The 22,057-nt window shown below is 37.3% G+C and overlaps 1 protein-coding gene across 3 annotated transcripts in view; it reads right to left on the bottom strand.

Annotated features, from left to right (window-relative positions):
* Positions 1-22,057, bottom strand: part of PRKDC (protein kinase, DNA-activated, catalytic subunit) — a 229,719-nt gene that overhangs the window by 112,043 nt on the left and 95,619 nt on the right. For all 3 annotated transcript variants that reach the window (XM_019661296.1, XM_019661297.1, XM_019661298.1), the window contains exons 37-41: positions 19,840-20,025; positions 19,347-19,451; positions 17,666-17,833; positions 14,858-14,985; positions 2,107-2,314 (exon numbers count right to left, since the gene is read on the bottom strand). In XM_019661296.1, coding sequence (XP_019516841.1) covers positions 2,107-2,314; positions 14,858-14,985; positions 17,666-17,833; positions 19,347-19,451; positions 19,840-20,025 — 795 coding nt within the window. The remainder of the gene's footprint in view (positions 1-2,106; positions 2,315-14,857; positions 14,986-17,665; positions 17,834-19,346; positions 19,452-19,839; positions 20,026-22,057) is intronic.

The following is a 22,057-nucleotide window of genomic DNA, read 5'->3' as shown; positions in this document are numbered from 1 at the left end:
CAAAAAGGACTTTGTAAATGTGATTAATGGGGAGATAATTCTGGATTGTTCACGTGGACCCTAAATAAAACCACATGTAACCTTGTAAGAGGGATAAAGAGGAAGTTCAGATAAATAGGAATAGGCAAAGAAATACTGGAGGCAGAGGCTGGGGTGATTATGCAGCCATAAGTCAAGAAATGCCAGCCACCAGAAGACTGAAGCAGCAAGAAATGGATACTCAGCGCTGCTGGGGCAATGTAGCCCGTGCAAGACCTTGATTTTGGCTCAGTAAAACTGATTTTGGACTTCTGGCCTCCAAAACTGTGAGACAATAAATTTCTATTGCTCTAAGCCACCAAGTTTACGGTAATTTGTTACAGCAGATTCAGGAAAGTAAAACACATTTTGGTACCAATAGTTGGAGGCTGCTATAAAAAAATGCCAAAAATATGAAAGGGCTTTGGAATTGGAGGATGGGTAGAGGATGAAAGAATTTTGATACATGACAGAAAAAGCATAGATTGCCTTGTAGAGACTGTAGAAATATCGACATGAAAGGCGTTAGTAGTAAGGGCTCAGAAGGAAGTGAAGAACATGGGAAAGAAAGAAAATAGTGCCTTAAGAAGATCTCAATCATCATAAACATCTTTTTGGTAGAAATATGGACATTAAAGTAGTTGCTGGTGAGTTCTCAGGAAATAAATGTATTTTTGCAAACTGAAGGAAAAGGGATGCTTGTTAATATAGTGGCAGAAAACTTAGCTGAAGAGTGTGCTATAGTTGTGCAGAAAGCAGAACTTATAAGCTATACAACTCAATATTTAGCTGAGATTTACAAACAAATTTGTTGAAGGTGCTGCCTGGTTCCTTCTTTGCTGCTTATAATAAAATGTGAGGTGCCCAAGATAAACTGAGGTAAAAACCGTTAAGCAAAAAGAACCAGAACTTAAAAATTTGGGAAATTCTCAGCCTACCCAGATTGTAAAAGATGTTAATAATAGGACAGTCACTGTTAGGAAAGTGCTCTAGAAAGGAAACCAAGGGTGTGGCTGAACAATCTTTTGCTCGTACTGAAAAAATTAAGCATGTGACTCATGGATGCCCTCAACCATTTATTTCAGCAGAAGCCAGGGATAGAAATGAAATTATCCACCAAATACCTGTGGACGACTCTCTTGCCTAATGGAGTAAATCTCCAGACACATGTAAGACAGCTATAAGGTTTTTGAGAATGTTACACCAGAGGAAACACTGACAGATGAAGTGAAAAAAGGCTGCTGTACTCCCCACATTCTAAAGGCAAGAAACACATTGATAAAACTACTCAACTGTAAACATATGCTACCCTTCAAGAATAAAAAAGAATGACTCCAAGGATGGGGCCTTTGGTCCAGAGGGCAGAGCATCAGGCCACAGAGCATTTTTCCCAGGTCTTGAAACCTAACAGAATTTCGCTGAATTTCGAGATTGTTTTAGAACATTAACTCCTTTCTTACTTCCATTTTCTCCTTTTTGGAATAGGAATGTCTATAATTGTCACCCTATGCTAGTCCCACCATTATATAATTAAAGCAAACAGAAAATTTGTTTTCTAGTTTCACATGCCCATTGAGAGAATTTTGTTCCAAGATGGATCATACCCACAATCCCACCCATACCTGATTTATAAGACCCGGATGATAAGATTTGGGTCTTTGAGCTGATGATATTTAAATGAGATTGTGGACTTAAAGTTGATGCTGTAATGAGTTTAGACTTTGAAGTATATTTTGAGGGGATAATTCTAGTTTGCAAGTATTGTAGAAGAAACATTTGGGCAGGCGAACTCTGTTAGGCTGGAACATGTTCTAATCCCTGGAACCTGTCAATGTTACCTTATATGACAAAAAAGGAATATACAGATGAAATTAAGTAAAGGATCCTGAGATGGGGAGATTCTCCACGTGGGTCCTAAATGCAATCACATATTTATGAGATATAACCACAGGTTGTTATCTAAAAGTAGAGGCAATGCTCTTCAAACAACAGAAACCCCTTGAGTAAACACATGGCATTTTCTAATGACACTGATCAAAGAGATGTCAATTCTTATTATTATTTAACTTAGTAATAGATGTATGATACCTTTATAAATCTGGACTTCAACACATCAATGGCATCAACCACAATTTTACTAAAAAATTCTCTTAAGGCATCTAGGCTACAGTGCCACAGCAGAGTGAGGAGAGAACGGTCCACAAATGCTTGGCGAGTGGTATTTGAAAGTAGGTCATCCCTCCTGAACATTCCGTACACACTTTCCAGAAGGCTGAATTGTGTAGCATAAGAGCTCCTAAGAAAAAAAGAAAAGTATCTGAACATCCATGCTCTGAACAAATACTTTGAGTGCCTACTCCATAACAAGCAAAGTAAACGCCAATGACTAAGAATTCCAAAAAAACTTTAAAGGTTTCATCTATGTATCTACACACACATATATGTATATATGCATATATATGTATATAAATAAATCATGAATATAAGAAACATTTGTACATGAACCATATTACTTTACTCATGCCAGAAATCTTCATGACAAATTTAGGTATTAGGAAGATTTTTGTTGTTGTTACTTCCAAATCTGATCTTGTATAGAGAACATCTGGAAGGCTTTAGAAGAGTCTCAGGCCTAAAGATGGTCATATTTACAGAATCTGAAACTCATGTATTATGATATAAAAATTCTAGTCTCTTCCTAGTAGTGAATTACCACTCCTATTTCCTATATAGAAATATATTCATTGGCCCTTTATTTTCTCATCTGAGAAATAAGATATTTGAATGATCACGTATAAGGTTTTATCTATACATCTGTAAATTAAGACTACAGAATTAGTTTCTCATCTATAAAAATAAGAGGTTAGGACTAAATGACCATTAAAATCCTTCCCAGTTCTAAAATCTGATGTTCAGAAGTTAGATATGAATTAGAGCAAAAATATTAGATTCAGAAGGCAATTCAATCAAATTTAGGCAGGTCAATAAAATTTTAAGACACTATTAGATGAGACATGGGCTTTTATAATATTCACTTGGACAGTCTTAGATTTACATTTTCTTGAGGAGCTTCCTGCTATTGAGCACAGTAGAGATGCACAGCCCTAAAACATCTGACTAATACAGAAAGCTAAAAGGAGGAGAAAAAAAAGATGAAAAAATTTGATTTTAAATATAGGCCAACAAATGGTTTACTGAAATGTAAATGCAAATAAGCATTAAATAAACGAATATATGCTCTATTTCACTCATAATAAAGAAACACATATTAAAGCAATGTTGAGAGATCCTTCCTCACCTACAAAATTGGAAAAACTCCACAAATATTTGACAATATACTGGCAAGACTGTGATGAAATAAACACTCTCATACATTGTTAGAGGCAATGCAAATAATATGGCCCAAAAAGACAAGATGGTGATGTCTACCAAAATTACAAATGCATTTAACTGCTTTCGTTTAAGAATCCACTCCAAAAATATACTGGCAAATACAAAATAACATATATAAGGGCTATTCACTGTGTCATTATTTTTAATAGCAAAAGATTGAACCCAAAAAGTTCATCACTCGGAGACTGTTTGAAAACACTGTGATACTTCAATGCAATAATAATATAGCTGTTTAAAAAAAAAAAAGGAACGAGGAGGATCTCTATGAACTGATAGAGAGTGATCTATGAATATATGAAGTGGAAAAACAAGGAAGGTGGAGGCAGAAAAAGAATAGGAGAGGCGACAGAGAGACAGAAACAAGACTCTTGAAGAGAGCTCATTACATACTTATGAGTTTCAAGTAACTATTTTACATATATAAAAAATTAAGTCAAAAGAAACAATTTCTAAAATTTGAAAAATAAACATTTCTAATTGGTTTAAAAATCACTCATTGAGAAAACTATATCAAGTAAATTATAAACACAATATTTGATGGTATGTCCTTAGAGTATTTCTAAGTAAATTATAACTAAAATGAAAATTTAAACTTCATCCAGCTGTCATTATTCTTAGTAGTAATACTAGTATTATTTTTGAAATTATTTTATTTATATTGTAGGATAAAGCAATCAAGTTATGCTGGAATGTTACTGGAAACACTATAAAGGAAAAGAAAATAAGATCTACAGTTAAATAAAAAAGAATAAGATAAATAATAAATCCCCATAATGTTAAGACTGAAAGGAAAATATCAGTATGTTTTTCTTCCTTAAAACCAAACAAAAAAATACCGCTACTCTTCAGTTGTGTAAAATGGGTGTAAGAGCAGCACAATCTAGCAGCATGAAGTTCACCTAGGACCCAAGGCTTTTAGAAAAATGGATGACTCTAGGTCAAGGTGAGTCTGAGATAATCTGTTGAGCCAAAAAGCAATGAAAAGATATAAAAAATTAACGGAGTCATGTCAAGAACACTGGAACCAGCGTGCAGGGACACCCACTGGCCACAGATGAAATAATTTGAACATCAAAAATAATAATGATGGCAAACTGACTGAAACTTACTTTTAAAACTCCTAAAAATTAAAAATATTAGAAAAAAATGTACTAATTTTCACAGAGACAAAAGTAGTTTTTCAGTTATTTTTTAAATTTTAAAATTTGGATGTGAAAAATCCTACGCATATTTTGCTTCTCTGTTTCAAAACTGTTTTAGGTTTCAAGGGTGTTTTACATTTCCATATAAACATTCGGAACTACTTGTCAAACACAAAAAGAGGGTTGCTGGAATTTTGATAAAAATTGTATTAAATATATACACCAAACTGGATAGAGCTGCCATTTTAACAGTATTGAATCATACAATTAATCAGCATGAAATGTCTCTTCATTTATCTAAATTTTTCATTATTTAGTTTCCTTCAGCAGTGGGTTGCAATTTTTAGTGTGCAAATGTTGCACTTCTCTTGTTAAATTTATTCCTAAGTATTTGATTCTTTTTTGGTGCTATTGTGAATGGAAATTATATTCTTAAATGTTAATTAGTTCTAATAGTTTTCTGTTGATCTTAAAGATTTTCTACCTCATGCCATCTGTGAATAGACAGCTTTACATCTATTTTTCCCAGTGGGTTGCCTTTTAGTTTTTTTTTTAGTCTGACTGGACTGGCAAGAACCTCCAGTGCTATGGTGAATAAAAAACAACAGAACTCCTTGCCTTGCTCTCAAACACAGGAGAAAAGCATTCAATATTTTACTATTAAAGATTTTAATGATGTTGTAAATATTTTATAGGATGTCAGGTGATCACATGTCTTGCTAGGGAGACCGCATCATAGATGGGGAAGAGGCTTGATCACTGCACTGTACACCGAAAGCTAATGTGGTATAATATTGTATGTCAACTATAAGTGAATATATATATATATATATATGGTCATGGGATGTGGAGTATAGTATGGGAGAGGAGTCAAGGGAATTGTAATAGATATGTATGACATTGGAGGGACAGGGGGCAGCAGATTGCGGGGGTTGTCACTTCAAGGGGTAAAAAGTATAACTATTGCACTGTGTTGTACAGCTGAAACTAATTCTAAAAAAGGTGTATTTCATAATAAAAAATAATTAAAAGAAAAAAAAAGATTTTAAGGCCGTTAGTTTTTACACATAAGTTTATGTCAGTTTTATCATAAACGGGTGTTCGATTTAGTACAAAAAATTATCTGCATCTAAAGACATGAAAATGTGGTTTTTGTCCTTTATTCTATTAATACGGCATGTAACAATTGATTTCTGGATGTTAAACTAGTATGGGCTTCATATGACAAATTCCCATTGAATACAGTGTGTAATATTTCTTAAGTAGTTTGGTTTGATTTCTTAATATATTTCTGAGGATATTTATGTCTATATTCATAAAAGATATCCACTTAGGGCCGGCCGAGTGGCGCGTTGGTTAAGAACTGGGTTGGGACGCCAAAGGGCCCCGGTTCGGATCCCACATGAGGGCCAGTGGCACTGCCCTCTACAGCTAAGATGCTGAACAACAGCTCAACCTGGAGCTCGGCTGCCATGAGTCGCTGGCTTAGACTGCAGCCCCTGCTGCAGTGGGTTGCCATGGGCTACCGTGTGTCGCCAGCAGCCAGCGTGAGTGGCCTTCATCCCCCAATTCCCCAATAAAAATCTTTAAAAAAAAAAAAAAAGATATCCACTTATACTTTTCTTCTGATGACCTTGTCTAGCTTTTGTTATCAGGGAGATACTGGCTTCAAAGATAGTAGGGAAGTGTTTCTTTTTCCTTTACTTTCTCAAGACTTTATAAGATGTTATTTCTTCTTTAAATATTTGATAAAAATTCACCAATAAAGCTATCTTGGTCTGGGCTTTCCATTGTGGGAAGATTTCAAATTTCAAATTCAACTTATTAACTTGTAAAAAGTATAGTCAAAAGTATATCTTATTATTTCTATTTTCTTTCTAAAAATTTTTTTAATTTTTTTTCAAAGATTTTTATTGGGGAATTAAGGGAGGGGAACAGCACTGGGGAGTTGGGGAAAGGGGAACAGAGCAGTTGCTGTCCTTTTGTTCTTCAGTCTAGTTGTGGAGGACGTTGCTTCACTGGCCCATGCTGGTATTATCATTGCACTCTTCCCAGGTGAGGCAGATCAGTCGCTGTCTTCTGGACGGTCGCTCACGGCGGCTCTTGGCAGCTCACACCAGCTGCCAGCCGCTCACGCTGCCTGTCAGCCACACACGGTAGCTTATGCAGCCTATGCTGTCGCCGGCGGACTCACGGCAGCCCAGCTCCAGGTTGAGCTGTTGTTCACCATCTTAGCTGTAGAGGGCAGTGACACTGGCTCTCATGTGGGATCTGAACCAGGGCCCTGCTGCTCAGAGTTGGTGTCCCAAGCCAGCTCTTAACCAACATGCCACTCAGCGGGACCCCTCAAAAAAATTTTTTAATTGGGGAACAGTATTTTTTTTCCAGGACCCATCAGCTCCAAGTCAAGTAGTTGTTTCAATCTAGTTGTGAAGGGCCAGCTCAGTGGACCATGTGGGGATCGAACTGGCAACCCTCGTGCTATGAGCACTTTGCTCTAACCAACTAAGCTAACCGGCAGCCCCTATTTTATTATTTCTTGACTAAGTTTTGGTAATGTGACTTTACACAAATTTCCCCATTTTAAACTGCTAAGTTTGTTGGCAAAAATGCAGGTCTTAATATTTCCTTACGATTTTTTTAATTTCTGAAAGGTCAGTAGTAATGTTCTCTTTTGTTCCTAATTTTCATAACTTGCAGTTTCTTTTTTAATTCTTCAATTAAAGTTGACATACCATTTTCTATTAGTTTCAGGTATACAACATAGTGATTATTATTTACCTTACAAACTGATAACAGTATAGATCTGACACCATAGGTATTACAATGTTATTGACTATATACCCTATACTCTTTACATCCCCATGACACTTTTAATAACAGGTAATTTGCATTGCAAGAAATGTTTAAACTTTCTCACCCATACTCCCAAATGCCCTCCCATCAGGTGACCAGCAAGTGGTTCTCAACATCTTTGAGTCTGTTTTCTTTGTTGGTTCATGTTGTTTTTTTAGATTCCACATACGCTTATCTAAGTGAAATCACATTGTATTTCTCTTTCTCTGACTTATTTCATTAAGTATAATATCTTCTAGGTCCATCCATGTTGTCATAAGTGGTAATATTTCACTATTTTATGGCTCAGTAATATTCCACTATATATATATATAATATATATATATATAATATATAATATATATATGTGTGTGTGTGTGTGTGTGTGTGTGTATGACATCTTCTTTATTCATTCATCTACCAATGAATACTCAGGTTACTTCTTCATTTCCAATTCCGAAGCATTTTTTTACTTCTTTTTGTCCGACTGCTCTGGCTAGGACTTCTTATATAAGTTCTATATAAGTGGTGAATGTGGAAGTTCTTGTTTTTTTCCTTATCTCAAAGTAAAAGCTTTCAGCTTTTCACAATTGAGTATTGTTAGCTATGGGTCTGTCATATGTAGCTTTTATTATCTTGACGTATGTTCCTTTTAAACCCACTTTGTTGAATTTTTATCATAAATGGATGTTGGATTTTCTCAAATGATTTTTCTGCACCTATTGATATGATCAAATGGCTTTCATCTTTCCTTTTCTTTATGTGGTGAATCCTGTTGTTTTAACGGATAGTGAACCAACCTTGCATCCCTGGAATAAACCCCACTTGTATGATCTTTTCAATATATTGATGAACTCAGTTAGCTAATATTTGGTTGATGATTTTTGCATATATGTTCATCAGGGATACTGGCATGCATACACACACACAGAGAAACACATGATGTACGATAATTAAGTTCCAGAAGTTACTGAAACAATCTTGATAACATTTTTTGATATCAGAGATTATTCATTATGAATTTTTATCAACTGGACAAACAGTTAACCCAGTTTACTATTTGGAAGTGCTGAAAAGGTGATGGGAAAAAGATAAAAACAACCTGAACTTTTGCCAACAATTCATGGCTCTTGCATCAAGATATTGTACCAGCTCACACTGAACTGTGTATGAGGGAGTTTTTACCCAGTAAAGAAATAACTGTATTGGAATATCCTCCCTACTCACCCGATCTGGCCCCCATGACGTCTTTTTTTACCCAAAGATAAAAGAAATATTCAAGGACATTTTGATGACATTCAGGACATCAAGGGTAGTACAACGACAGCTCTGATGGCCAATCCAGAAAAAGAATTCCAAAACTGCTTTGAAGGGTGCAGTAGGCGCCAGCATCGGTGCATAGCTTCCTAGGGGGAGTACTTCGAAGGTGACCGTAGTGATATTCAGCAATGAGGCATGTAGCATTTTTTCTAGGATGAGTTCACGAAGTTAATTGTCTGACTTCATATATATTATACATTTTATAGTACATGTGTTATATATATTAAATGTCTTAGTCTTGTTTGGTATCAGGGTAATGCTGGCCTTGTAAAACGAGTATGGGAGCCTCTATCCTCATAAATCTTTTTGGAATAGTTTGAGAAGAACAGGTATTATTTCTTCTTTGAATGTTTGGTAAAATTCGCCTGTGAAGCCATCTGGTCCAGGGCTTTTTTTCTTTGGGGGTTTTTTGATTACTGATTTGATTTCATTAGTAGTTATCTGTCTGTTCAGATTTTTCTTCTTCCTGATTCAGTCTTGGAAAGGTTGTTGTTTCTAGATATCTATCGATTTCTTCCAGGTTGTCCAGTTTGTTGGCATTTAATCATTCATAGTATATTCTTGTACTCCTTTTGTGTTTCTGTGGTGTCAGTTGTCACTTCTTTCTTGTCTGATTTTATTTCTTTGGGGCCCTTTTTCCTCGATGAAACTGGCTAAAGGATTACCAATTTTATCTTTTCGAAGAACCAGCTCTTGGTTTCATTGATCTTTTGTATTTTTATTTTTCTGACTCTATTTCATTTATTTCTGTTCTGATCTTTATTATTCTCTTCCTTCTACTCACTTTAGGCTTTGTTCTTTTTCCGTTTCCTTTAGGTGTAAGGTTAGACTTTTTATTTCAGATTTTCCCTGTTTCTTGAGGTAGGCCTGAAATGCTATCAGTTTTCTTAATAGAACTGTTTTGGCTGTGTCCCATACTTTTGGAGTTGTTATGTTTTCATTTACATTTGTCTCCAGGGATTTGTTGATGTCCTCCATGATCTCATTGTTAGCCCACTCGTTGTTTAGTCGCTTGTTACTTAGCCTCCATGCGTTTGTGTGTTGTTTGTTTTCATCTTGTAATTGATTTCCAGTTTCACACCACTGTGATCGGAGAAGTTGCTTGATATAATTTCGTTCTGAAATTCATTGCGACATTTTCTTGTGGAAAATGTTTCATGTGTCCTTGAAAAGAATGTATATTCTGCTGCTTTGGGGTGAAATATCAGTAGAGTCCATTTAGTCTAATGTGTCATTTAAGGCCACTGTTTTCTTGCTGATCTACTGTCTAGATGATCTACCCATTGGTGTCAGTGGGTTAAGTAAAGCCCCCTTACCATCATTGTCTTACAGTCAATCTCTCCCTGTATGTCTGTCAATATTTGCTTTATATATTGAGGTGCTTCTTAATTGGGTCCACAGATGTTTACAAGAGTTATATTTATATCCTCTTGCTGGATTGATCCCTTTATTGTTATGTAAGGCCCTTTGTCTCCTATTACAGCCTTTGTTTAAAGGTCTATTTTGTCTGATATAAGTATTGCTGCCCCAGCTTATTTTTCATTTTCATTTGCATAAAATATATTTTTCCATTACTTTTAATTTCAGCCTGTGTATTTAGATCTGAAGTGGGTCTGCTGTAGGTAGGATATGTACAGATCTTGATTTTTTTATCCATTTACCCACCTTACATCTTTTGATTGGCCCTTTAGTCCAAATTTACATTTAAAGTAATTATTGATAGGTATGTAGTTCTTGCCATTTTATTGTTTTCTGATTATTTTGGTAGTTCATCTCTGTTCCTTTCGTATTCTCTTGCTCTTTCCTCTTATATGTCGATGACTTCCTATCGTGTTATGTTTGAATATATTTCTCTTAATTCTTCTGTATTTCTTATAGATTTTTTGTTTGTGGTTACCAGGTGCTTCATACATACCAAGGTATGTTTATAGCAGTCTACTTTAAGTTCATGGTTGCTAAGTTTGAATACATTCTAAGATCACTATAAACTCATATATTTACTCACCCCTCCCGTTTGTTTTTTTCATTGTTTTACTTCTTTTGTGTGTATCCTTACATTCACTGTTATAATTACACATGGTCTTCCTAATTTGGTCTTTTAAACTTTATGCTAGATTTGTAGTTGGATGAGTTACTGGTTTTACTATGTTTTTGCCTTTGTCAGTGAGATTTTTTTTCCGCCTATGTTTCTTATTCATATTTTTTATCTTTCCTTTTCCTCTTAAAGAAGTCCCTTTAACATTTCTTGTAATACTGGTTTAGTACTGATGAACTCCTTTGACTTTTTCTTGTCTGGGAAACTATCTCTACTTCGACTCCAAATGATAGCCTTGCTGGGTAGACGCATCTTGGTTGTAGTTGCTGGCTTTTCGTCACTGTGACTATTTTGTGCCAGTCTGTTCTGGCCTGCAAAGTTTCTGTTGAGAAATCAGCTGTTAGTCTTGTGGCAGCTCCCTTGCAGGTAATAACTGCTTTTCTCTTGCTGCTTTTAAGATTCTCTCTTTGTCTTTAACCTTTGGCATTTTAATGATGGTATGTCCTGGAGTGGGTTATGGCTGAGCTCGTCTTGTTTGGGACTCTTTGCACTTCGTGGACTTGTGTGTCTATTTCCTTCGCCAGGTTAGGGAAGTTTTCAGTCATTATTTCTTCAAGTAGGTTTTCAATCCCTTGCTCTCTCTCTTCTCCTTCTGGTACCCCTATGATGTGAGTGTTGGTACACTTGATGTTGTCCCAAAGGTTCCTTAAACTATCCTCATTTTTGGGGGGTTCTTTTTCCTTTTTGGTGTTCCAATTGGGTGTTTTCTGCTACTTTATCTTCCAGATTGCTGATTTGATCTTCTGCTTCATCCACACTGCTGTTGAATCCCTCTAACATATTTTGCTTATCAGTTACTGTATTCTTCATTTCTGACTTTTTAAAAAATGTTTTCAGTCTCCATTTTTATGTTTCCTACTTCTATGTTGAAGTTCTCACTGAGTTCCCGTATTCTTCTAAGTTCATTCAGCATTCTTAGAACCATATTTTGAACTCTGCATCTGGTGATTGTCTCCATTTCGTTTAGTTCTTTTCCTGGAGTTTTATCCTGCTCTTTCATTTGGGACAAGTTTGGTTGTCTCCTCATTTTCACTGACTCCCAATATTTGTTTCTATTTATTTGGTAAGTATGCTACATCTCCCAGTGTTGACAAAGGGGCCTTATGTAGAAGGTGTCCTGTGGGGCCCAGTGGCGCAGTCTCCCTGGTCACCTGAGCCTGGTGCTCCAGGGGTGTCCACCTTGTAGGTTTGTGTTCCCTCCTGTTGCTGTTGAGTCCCGATTACTGTTGGCATGTAAGTCGGTTGGGTTAACCTCATGCTGTCTGGCCGTAGGAACTGGCTGACTACAGCGGAGAAGCTCTTATACGAGGACTGACCCCAGAGAGAGGGAGTCACGTTAGTGGTGCCCTGGTGCCATCGCGTCCACCTTTTGGGTGTGTCATTTGTGAAGCTGGTTAGGTGGTGCCCTGGTGTGATCTGAAGCCTGCCACTGTGTGTGTGTGTGTGGGTTCTGGAGCCTCTTGGGAGTTGCTTTGGTGCAGGTCAAAGTCAGCCACTGCTTGTGCCAGACTTGAAGCCTGCTGGTAGAAGCTATGAAGTGATGTGCGGTTGGCTGCCACTTGTGCTGTTTTTGGAGGTGCCTGGGAGAGGTTATGCTGCAAACCAAAGCCGGCTGTCACTTGTGCTGGGCTTGGGCCCCTTGGTAGGCACTACGGTTTGAGTTGAGGCCAGTTGCCACTTGAACCAGGCTTGTGGCTGCTTCGTTGAAGCTACGTTCCAGACCCAGACTGCCTGATGCTTATGCTAGGTTTGGGGCCTCCTTATGGGAGCTACAATGTAAGTTGAGAGTGGTTGCCACTTGTGCTGGGCTTGGGCCACTTGATAAGAGCTACAAGGCATGCCAAGGCCGGCTGCTCCCCGTTTGGGGTTTTGGACCTTGAGAGATTTGGGGAAAGTCTGCAGCCCAAGCCAAGGCAGGCCGCCTGTGTGGAAGAACCCCTGGAAGAGGCTCCGGCCGGGTAAGCAAGTTGGGTGGGGCGGGGTCTCAGGAAACCACCAGGGCAGGGGAAATGTTCACCAGGTTGCTGGAGAGCTCAGACTTGATGTCCGCCTCTACTAGGTGGGCTGGGTGAGAGGAGAGCCTCACCAAGAAACAATGGCGCCTGTTAGTGTTTCTGTCCCCGGAAAGAGCTGCTGCTATCCCTGCCCCTCCAGCACTGATGCTGAAGTTAGTCAATTTGGTTCTTCCCCGTATACTCCTGGCACTTTTCGAGCTGCTGCCCCAGCGCTGGAGCTTACAGCGAGTGAGTTTGTGATGGTGTGAGTCTGTGTGCAGTCCCTTTAAGACCTGTGCCTCAGTCTCCCACAGTCCTTAGTTTTACTTGGATGCAATCCCTTCTGGTTTTCACAGCCACATGTTACAGGGAATCCTCTTCCCAGCACTGATGCTCCAGGTTGTGGAGCTCGGTGTGGGGCTGGAACCCCTCGCTCCTGAGGGGGGACCTCTGCACCTGAGAAATTACTCCCGTTTCTTAACTACCACACCATGGGTGTGGGACCTGCCTATTCAGCGTGTCTGCCCTTCCTCTGAGTGTCGATGTGGCTTCTTCTTTCTATCCTCAGTTATTGGTTTTTCTATAATTTAGTTATAATTCTATGTGTTCACAGGTGACTAGCACAGAACTAATTATCCTGCCATCTTAATTGGAACTCTATCATGAACTGTGTTGTCTCTTTTTATTCATGATTTGTCTAGCTAACAGTTTCTTAATTTCATTTTAGTTTTCCAAAGAACCAATTGTTCATTTTATTGATTTTTCTCCACCATTTTTCTAATTTTTATTTTAGAAATTTACACTCTATTATTTCCTTCCTTCTGTTTGCTTTTGATTTAGTCTTTTCTAGATCTTAAGGTGAAGGTTTAGACTACTGATATAGAATCTTTCTTCATTTTTAATATAGGCATTAAAAGACAGAGATTTCCTTCAGCAGTGCTTTAGCTGTACATCAAACATTTGAATATACCTTATTCTTCCTTCCTCCCCCACCCGCCTCACCCCTCCCACCTCCGAGTGAAGCCGTTGTTCTCAGTCTAGTTGTGGAGGATGCTGCTCACTGGCCCATGTTTATGTTATGATCACTGTGCTCTACCTGGCTGAGGCAGTCGGTCACCGGCCATTGGCTGGCCACTCATGGTGGCTCACAGTAGCTCTCGCCGGCTGCCAACCACTCATGCTGGCTGCTGGCCACTCACGTTGGCCATTGGCCGCTCATGGAAGCCCACAGCAGCTCATACAAGCCGCCAGCCACTCACAGCACCCCAGCTCCAAGTCGAGCTGTTGTTCACAATCTTAGCTTTAGAGGGCGCAGCTTACTGGCCCATGTGGGAATCAAACCCGCAACCCTATTATTCAGAGCTTGCGCTCTAACCAACTGAGGTATCTGGCCACCCCTGCTTTATTTTTATTTTATTCAGATCAAAATACTATCGATTTCCTTTATTTCTTATTTGACACACGTGGTACTTATAAATGTGTTGTTTAGTTGCTTATTTAGAAATATTTTTGGATTCCTAACCTTCCTTCTGTTGTTGACTGTTAATTTAACTTTATTTGATAGGAGAAAATGATATGTAAGATTTCAATCTTAAATTAATTTTATGTTTAATAATCTATCATATGGTCTGTCCTGAAGTATGTTCCATATGTACTCAGAAAGAATGTATATTCTCCTGTAGTTATACGGAATGTTCTATAGTTGGTTAACTGTGACTTTTTTTTAAATGGCAATAAAAAAGGAAGAAAATTCTAAGTCATCCTACATCATGGGTAAGCCTCAAAAACGTGCTGAAAAAGCAGCAAGATGTAAAAGGCGTGATGAATTGGAAAACGCTGGTGCTTATTTATTCTGAGGTTCATTTATAGTCTCACTTTTAGATATGAAAATGTTTAAAACTTTCAAGATAAAAGTCTTTTTTTTCCTTACGAACAAGATAGAGTTGTAAGAGTTGAATACAATTGCCCCTCAACATTTTTTGATACAAAGAAGATAATTTTCGGACAGAAGTAAAAAGTGTACTGTTTCTGGCATCCCAGATTAGAATAGAATGACTTACTTTCTGGCAATTTTTTTGAAAGTGGATTGAAATGATTCTTCCATAACATGCTGCTGTTCCCGACAAAGAATTTCTGTCATCAACTGCAACAGTATGGGACTTTGAGATAATTCCAATGCATCTAGAAACTATAAAATAAATAAATAATAATTTTGTTGGATTTTCATTTTCATTTTGTTTTTAACAGTTCTAATAAATAGAAATTTGTAACAAATTTCATACATAATTAATTAATGCTAATACTTCTGTCATTTTTATGTGCCTTCAGTGAGGTCACTTTCCTTCACCATTTCTGGTACTCTGTGGGCTCTTTTCTTCTGGATATATGTGTCTTTTCCACATGATCTTCACTGCACAACAAATGTCTAGGCTGCTCATCTAACATTTTCATCTCTATGCTCTTATTTTTCATCTTAATGTGTGTTTGTTTTACTTTCTAGGAGATACAGGCCATTTTACCTTCTATGAATTTCTTTTTTAATTTTGCTTTTATGTATTTAATTCCCAAGAGGTCTTATTTGTCCTAGTTCATGAACATAATACCTTCTCTCACCTTTGAAGTATAGTTTCTTTTATGTGTTTTAATCTCCCTTTATTCAGTTCCTTTTCATGTTGGTTTATATCTTTCTTAGGCTGGAAGCTTTTTGCAAATATTCAATGACTACTTACACTTACATAAATGCATTTACATTAAGAGAAAGTACTAAAGACTTAGAAACTTTGTGGATGCTACAACCATTAAGTGACAGATTATTGGGAAACATGATACGTAGATGGTACTAACATGATGGTGTCACCCCATCCATTACTTGTTAATTGCAGAAAGAACACACCATTCAATAGAGAGATGAGGTAGTCAGTATCTTAACCAGGCCACAAGATTTGAGGTCACTAACAATGGGACGGTTACACTATTTTCCTCCTGATGTGTTATTGTGGCCAAAAAGGTTTTCCTGAAAATTATGACCAAGCTTTAAGCTTCACTTCCAGTTTAGAGGAAATACAGAGAATTAGGGACAAGTTAAAGAACATCCTGAGGAAACAATCAGACAAATAGGGATAACATTCAAGAGTAGTACTCTGGCTTCTTCCAAAATTCAATGTCATGGAAAATAAAAGGGATAGGGGTGAAGTAGTTCTAGATTAAAAGATACTAGAGACATGACAATTCAATGCAATCATTAATTAGGCCCTGGTTTGTAAAAAAAGAACAGCTGAACATGGGGGGCATCTGGAGAAATGTGAATGTGGACTACATAAAAGATGATATTAGAAGAGCATTAATTTGTTCAGATATGATAACGGTATTATAGCTTATTCTTAGGACATGCATGCTGAAGTACTTAGGGATGAAGTATCACGTCTGAAACTAACCTGCAAATGTTTCAGCCAAAACACACACATACACACCCCAAACAAATATGACAAAATTTTAACTGCTGCCTGCAGAGATGGTAACATGGATGCTTGTTTTACTATTCTTTCAATTTCTCTGTATGTTTGGAAAAATTATATAAAAAGAATAGGGAGGAAAGAATCTGTGTGGATGACTGTGTTTGTAAACTGCTCTTTCAATGTGGCTGCATGGCTTCCTCACTGAGTCCCACAAACAAGAGACGCAGGAAAGCAAGTCAGGAGGAAGCTGTAAGCCTTTTAAAACTAGTCTTGGAAGTCACGTAACATCACTTCCACTGTATTTGTTATGAGTCTTGGAAGTCCAACCTATACACAACAGGAGGAAAATCAGACTTTGTTTCTCAACAGAAAAGTCACACTGTATAAAAAACATGTGAGACGGGATATATTGGTATACACATCTTTGGAAAATATAACCCGCCATACCTATAACATATGTTTATCTCTATTATAGCATTTAGTAAAGCATGTTAAAATCATCTGGGGTTTTTTTGTTGTTTTTCTCCATCTCTTCCTTGTTTTGCTATAAGCTCTTTGGAAACAAAGATAATATCTTCATTATTTTTACGTATTCAGACATTGGCCCAGGGCTCAATGATAGGCCGCTATTCACCCTCCAATGGTCATTGTCTTAAGTTTTTCTTTACTGGTTGAATCCCTGAATTTTAGCTGAGTATACGGTTGCTCTAAATAACATTCACAGCCATGCTTACAGATGCATGTGGCAACTTCCCATTTGTAGAATTGATATGTGTAAAATCTGGATTAAGCCCTTAAAAGGAAGAAATGTATTCTCTACTACACTTTTCTTACTCTTGTTGATTGGAAGGGAAAACAAGATAGTAGGAGGTGGAGAAGCCATTCTTATAAGATAGAAGCTATACACGGGAAATGACAGTGAAAAAGGTAAAAGGAGGCTGGGTCCCTATTTACTGTGGAGCTACCTTAAGTCATCAATCTAGAACTATATAGAAGAGAGAAATAATCTACCACTTTATTTAAGCCACAGGTATTTCAAGAACCTTCAGCTATATATTAAATAATATGGGTGATAATCACTGAATGTTTCTCAAATAACCAGTACTCAAATTTTAGAAACTGAAACATATTGGTGATATTGTGTTTCTTAGCTCTTTTTGGTATTACTCTTTAAGACTTATATATTATACATAAAATATTTCACAATTTAAAATTAGGGGAAAAATTAATTCCAAAGGATTTAGGTATGCATCAACCTTCACAGACATTCAGCTTTCAAAATGAATTAAACTGAATTTTTAAATTTAGAACAATTCTCTGATTCTGAATATTTTACTTAGTTCTCTTCATTAAGAAATATAACAGAAAAAAAATGCAATGTTTTAATTTCACTTGGTACTACTAAAAACTAACTTTTTTCATGCAGTCCACATAATTATTGTACCGCAGAGTTCCCGGGGGAAATTCTTCAGACTTCATAGGGAAATTAGAAACGATGAGCTTTTCAAGAACCTGCTTAAGGTTCTCAAGACTGCCTCCAGTAAGATTGGTGAAGAATGGAAGAAGAATTACAGCTTGACCCTGTGGAGCAACGGACACGTATGAAATTGCACTAGTCATAACTTACAGATTCTACAGAATAAATACTACTACTGTTTCTAAAGTTTTGCAAATAAAGAACTGTGTAGATTCAATAAAAGAGTTCAGAGTATCTTCTAAATTACATAAAAAAATAACAAATGCAAAGCTGTATCATGGCTTCTACTTTAGTGGTAAGTGAGCCAAGTCAGGGCTATATACATGTAAATAAAAAGGACACTGCGTGAGGACCAGCCAAGTGACTCAGTTGGTTAAGAGCTTGCTCAAGAGTGTGAGCTCTGAGCAAGGATCGCCAGTTCAAGTCCCACATGGGCCAGTGAGCTGCGCCCAAGCTGAGCTGCTGCTGAGCTGCCAACAGGTGGTTGGACGGTTCAGCTGGTGAGAGCACATGCTCCTAACAAGGTTGCCTGTTCCAGATGGTGGGTTACGCCCGCCCACAACTAAAGAGTGAACTTGGTACCTTGAGCTGAGCTGCCACCCAAGTGGCTCAGGGAATAGAGCGCGCACTCTTAATGAGGCTGCTGGTTCGACTTCTGCATGGATGGTGGGTACGCCCTCCCGGAACTAATTGAACACAGCACCTTGAACTGAGCTGCCCAACTGGACTTGGAGCTGAGCTTGCTGCATCCTTCACAACTAAGATTGAAGGACAACTTGGCTGTTCCCCTCCCACAATTTCCAAAAAAAAAACTTAAAAAAAAAAAAAAAAAAAGGACACTGTGTGATGGTTCTGTATGTTAGTTTTCCTAAACATATAGACTCTAGCAGAAATATACTAGATAAGTTTTTTGTTTTGTTTTGTTTTGTTTGTTTTTTTTTACTAGGTAAGTTTTAAGTGGAATGAACATCCTGAATAACCTATGTGGTAATTTACCAATATTCTTTGCAGATCTAACTCAGAACTTCATACAGAGCTTAACAGAAACTAGGTGTTGTTTCCTATCTCCCCTGAGTGGCTGGTAAGTTCCCAGGCTCCATCATACTGATATATAAGAAACTCGATAATTAACTTGATAATGGAACACTGCAAAGAAAATCCTCATGAAAATCCAGTAAAAAGACAGTTTTCAGTAAGGTCACATTTTATTACAATGCACAATCTGATTATTAAAAGACTTTAAAATTAATATATTTATTATGTTCTTGACCCTAAAAATTACGAAGATATTTTACATTAAAGTACAGTAATCTCACTGTGGTTATACTTAACTTTTGGAGAGACATACTAAAGTATGTGCAGATCAGATAACATGACACCACGGGTTTCTTTCAAGGTTATGTGTGGAAGTTGACTGTATAGTTCAAACAAACATGCCCACAGAAAGTTGGCTATTGAGGTTGGATAATAGGTATGAGGGTTTACTGTGCTAGTCTTTCTGCTTTTGAATGTTTGAAATTTTCCATTATAAAAAATAGAAAACATCATAAATATGCAAAAATATGAAATGGGAAAATAATGGAGTATAATCTGAAAATACATGTGTTTAATACTTACCTTTAAATGTAGATCCAATTTTGAATCAGCAAGTAGAGTAGCATATGTTGTAAAGACTTCAGGGAATGCACTGTGATTTATATTAAAAGATACAGATGAATCAATCTGGAGGGGAAATAAAAACATGATACATTTCTACATTATGCCTCTAATTTCCTGTAAGTTTTTAAATTTTTCAATTTCAGAAATGACCTACAAATTTCTCCTTGGGCTTCAACAATATTTCAATAAATCTTGTTCTAAAATATTTTAAACCTATCTGATAAGACAATGCACGTAAAGGTACACTAAAAAAATAAAGTATAAGAAATAACAATGAGTATAAATAATAATGAAGTTAAATAATAGAAAAAGTATTAAGTGTAAGATAATCAGCAATTGTCCAGTCAAAATATTTTTTATTTTATAAAAGCTCCATCAAGTTTTTAAAGATACAAGTTACGGAGTAACAAACCAACGAACACAATTATTTTTCTAAGGTCTCTCAAAATACCTGCAAAACTTTTCCTAGTAAGGTCAGCACTGCCATTTTACTTTCAGGAGCAGAATCTTTGGCCCACCACAAATCACACTTCCTCCAGTTTTGCAGAATTGTAGTCGCAAGTTTCAGTCCTTGGTGTTTCTGATTGGCCCGATCTCTGAAGCTCTGATCTAACATACCATTCAAAACGGTGCTCACCTGAAACAATTGTGTGGTGATTGAGAAAAAAGTCTTAATATCAACTGACATATAACATAATTTACTTTCATTTCAAGGCTATTCTTGAAAAAATGAAGATAGTATTTCTATAATAGCTGTTAACTTCACAACTCCTCAAATGTGAGAACATGTAAATTTAATGTGTAAATTTCTCCATAGAAGCATAATGTGGTCTCATTTATGAAATCATGTTCATACTGCTATTTCTTGTTTTCTTAGTTGGGGGCATTCTCGATGGGAAAAGGAATTAGCTCTCTTCTGTCCCCATTACCAGTGTATGTGCACGTGCACATGTATACACACACATTCACATGTACTCATTTCCTGTCTCATCACCTTTTCAATAGTGCTTTCTATTAGGTTAGGTTAATATTCAATATTCCTATCATTACGACAATGAAAACATTTTTCACAGATCATCCAAGTTGTATACTACCCATACTTTTCCTTTCTTGCACATTTTGATCTCCCTGAAGTTAATAGTTGTCTGCTTCCTTTGCTGTTTTCAATGCATCCATCATCATTCGTCATCAAATTCTCCCAAATTAATCTCCTCAAGACAACTAAACATATCAAGAAGTCTAACAGCTCCATATCTGTGGCAACATAGCGCCTGCTCTGGAATGTTGGTGACCTCTACCCTCTGGGTCTCACTATTTAACACCCTCCAAGAGATTCATCCATTACTCTGTGTTCGGGCCAGATCCAACATCATCCCTTTTCTTCGCTGACTGTCTTATTTCAGTGAAGTATTTCCTCAAGTAGCTTCCTAGTAAGAAGCACACAGGAAATACATTCCTTTGAGATCTGGCACAACTGAAACATCTGCATTCAACTTAAACACTTAAGTGACTATCTGGCCAGATTCAGAACTCCAGGTTGGAAATCTTTCCTGAATTATGAGGAAATTTTGGCTCACAGTCCTCCAGTATACACTTTGCGGCCACAAAGACAAAAGCAATCCAATTTTTTTTATCCTTTTAATGTAATCAGGTTTTCTCCTATAGAAACTTTTCAAAATATTTTCTAATGGGAACCCCCAAGGTTTTCAACTTTCAAGAAATGTGTTCCATGTGAAGCTGTTTTCAAACACTATCCTGGATACTCAGTGGCCCTCTTCCATCTGGAAACTCAAGGCCTTCATTTCTTGGAAACTGTCGTCAGCTGTGTCACCTATGAGGCCTGTATTCCCTTTGAGGCAGTGGCCCTGGTGCTGGACCTTCTAGATTGATCTAGTTTCCTCATCTTTTTCTCTGGTTTTATTTTGTCTTTTTCCTTCTATTTCTGTGAGAGTTCCTGAATGTTTTCTTCTAAACCCATTTCATTTTTAATTTCTGATGCCTATCATCAATTCCCAAGAATTCTTTTTTGTTCTCTGATGTTATTTTTTGGTAGCAATTCTTGTTTCATGGGCACAGTATCTTCTCTCATCTTTCTGAAGTTTTTCTTTCTACATTTCTATCTCACTGAATTAGTCTCTGCTTCAAGTGGCTTTTTCCCTGCCAGTCCATTTAAAAAATCCTTTCCTTAGGTGCTTGGTAATCTTTGGCAGTTCGTACATATTAAGGAATTGACCAGAATCACTGTGTAGTGGGCAGGGCTCCCTGGCTGTCATGATGGTTGTAAACTGATCTGGTTGGGCAGTGTTGACAATATTTTTATGTTCTCATAGGCTTGTTAATATATTCCAATATCCTGCCTGAAAGTGTATACCTATGACCATATTATGGAGGCCAAACTGGGGGGAAAGGGCTAAGCCTTATAGATCAGAATTTAGGCAGACTTTCATTTAACTTCCATGTATTCAAGAAGTTATTCTGGGCCGGCCAAGTGGCGCGATGGATAAGAACTGGCTTGGGACACCAGAGGGCCCCGGTTCAGATCCCACATGAGGGCCAGTGACACTGCCCTCCACAGCTCAGATGCTGAACAACAGCTCAACCTGGAGCTGGGCTGCCGTGAGTCGCCAGCGATGGCGTAGGCTGCAGCCCCTGTGGCAGTGGGTTGCCAT

The sequence above is a fragment of the Hipposideros armiger genome, unplaced genomic scaffold (assembly GCF_001890085.2).
Source record: "Hipposideros armiger isolate ML-2016 unplaced genomic scaffold, ASM189008v1 scaffold_343, whole genome shotgun sequence".
NCBI classification, from domain to species: Eukaryota; Metazoa; Chordata; class Mammalia; order Chiroptera; family Hipposideridae; genus Hipposideros; species Hipposideros armiger.
The sequence above is the reverse complement of the archived record's forward strand: the minus strand, read 5'-3'. Positions and strand labels throughout refer to the sequence as shown.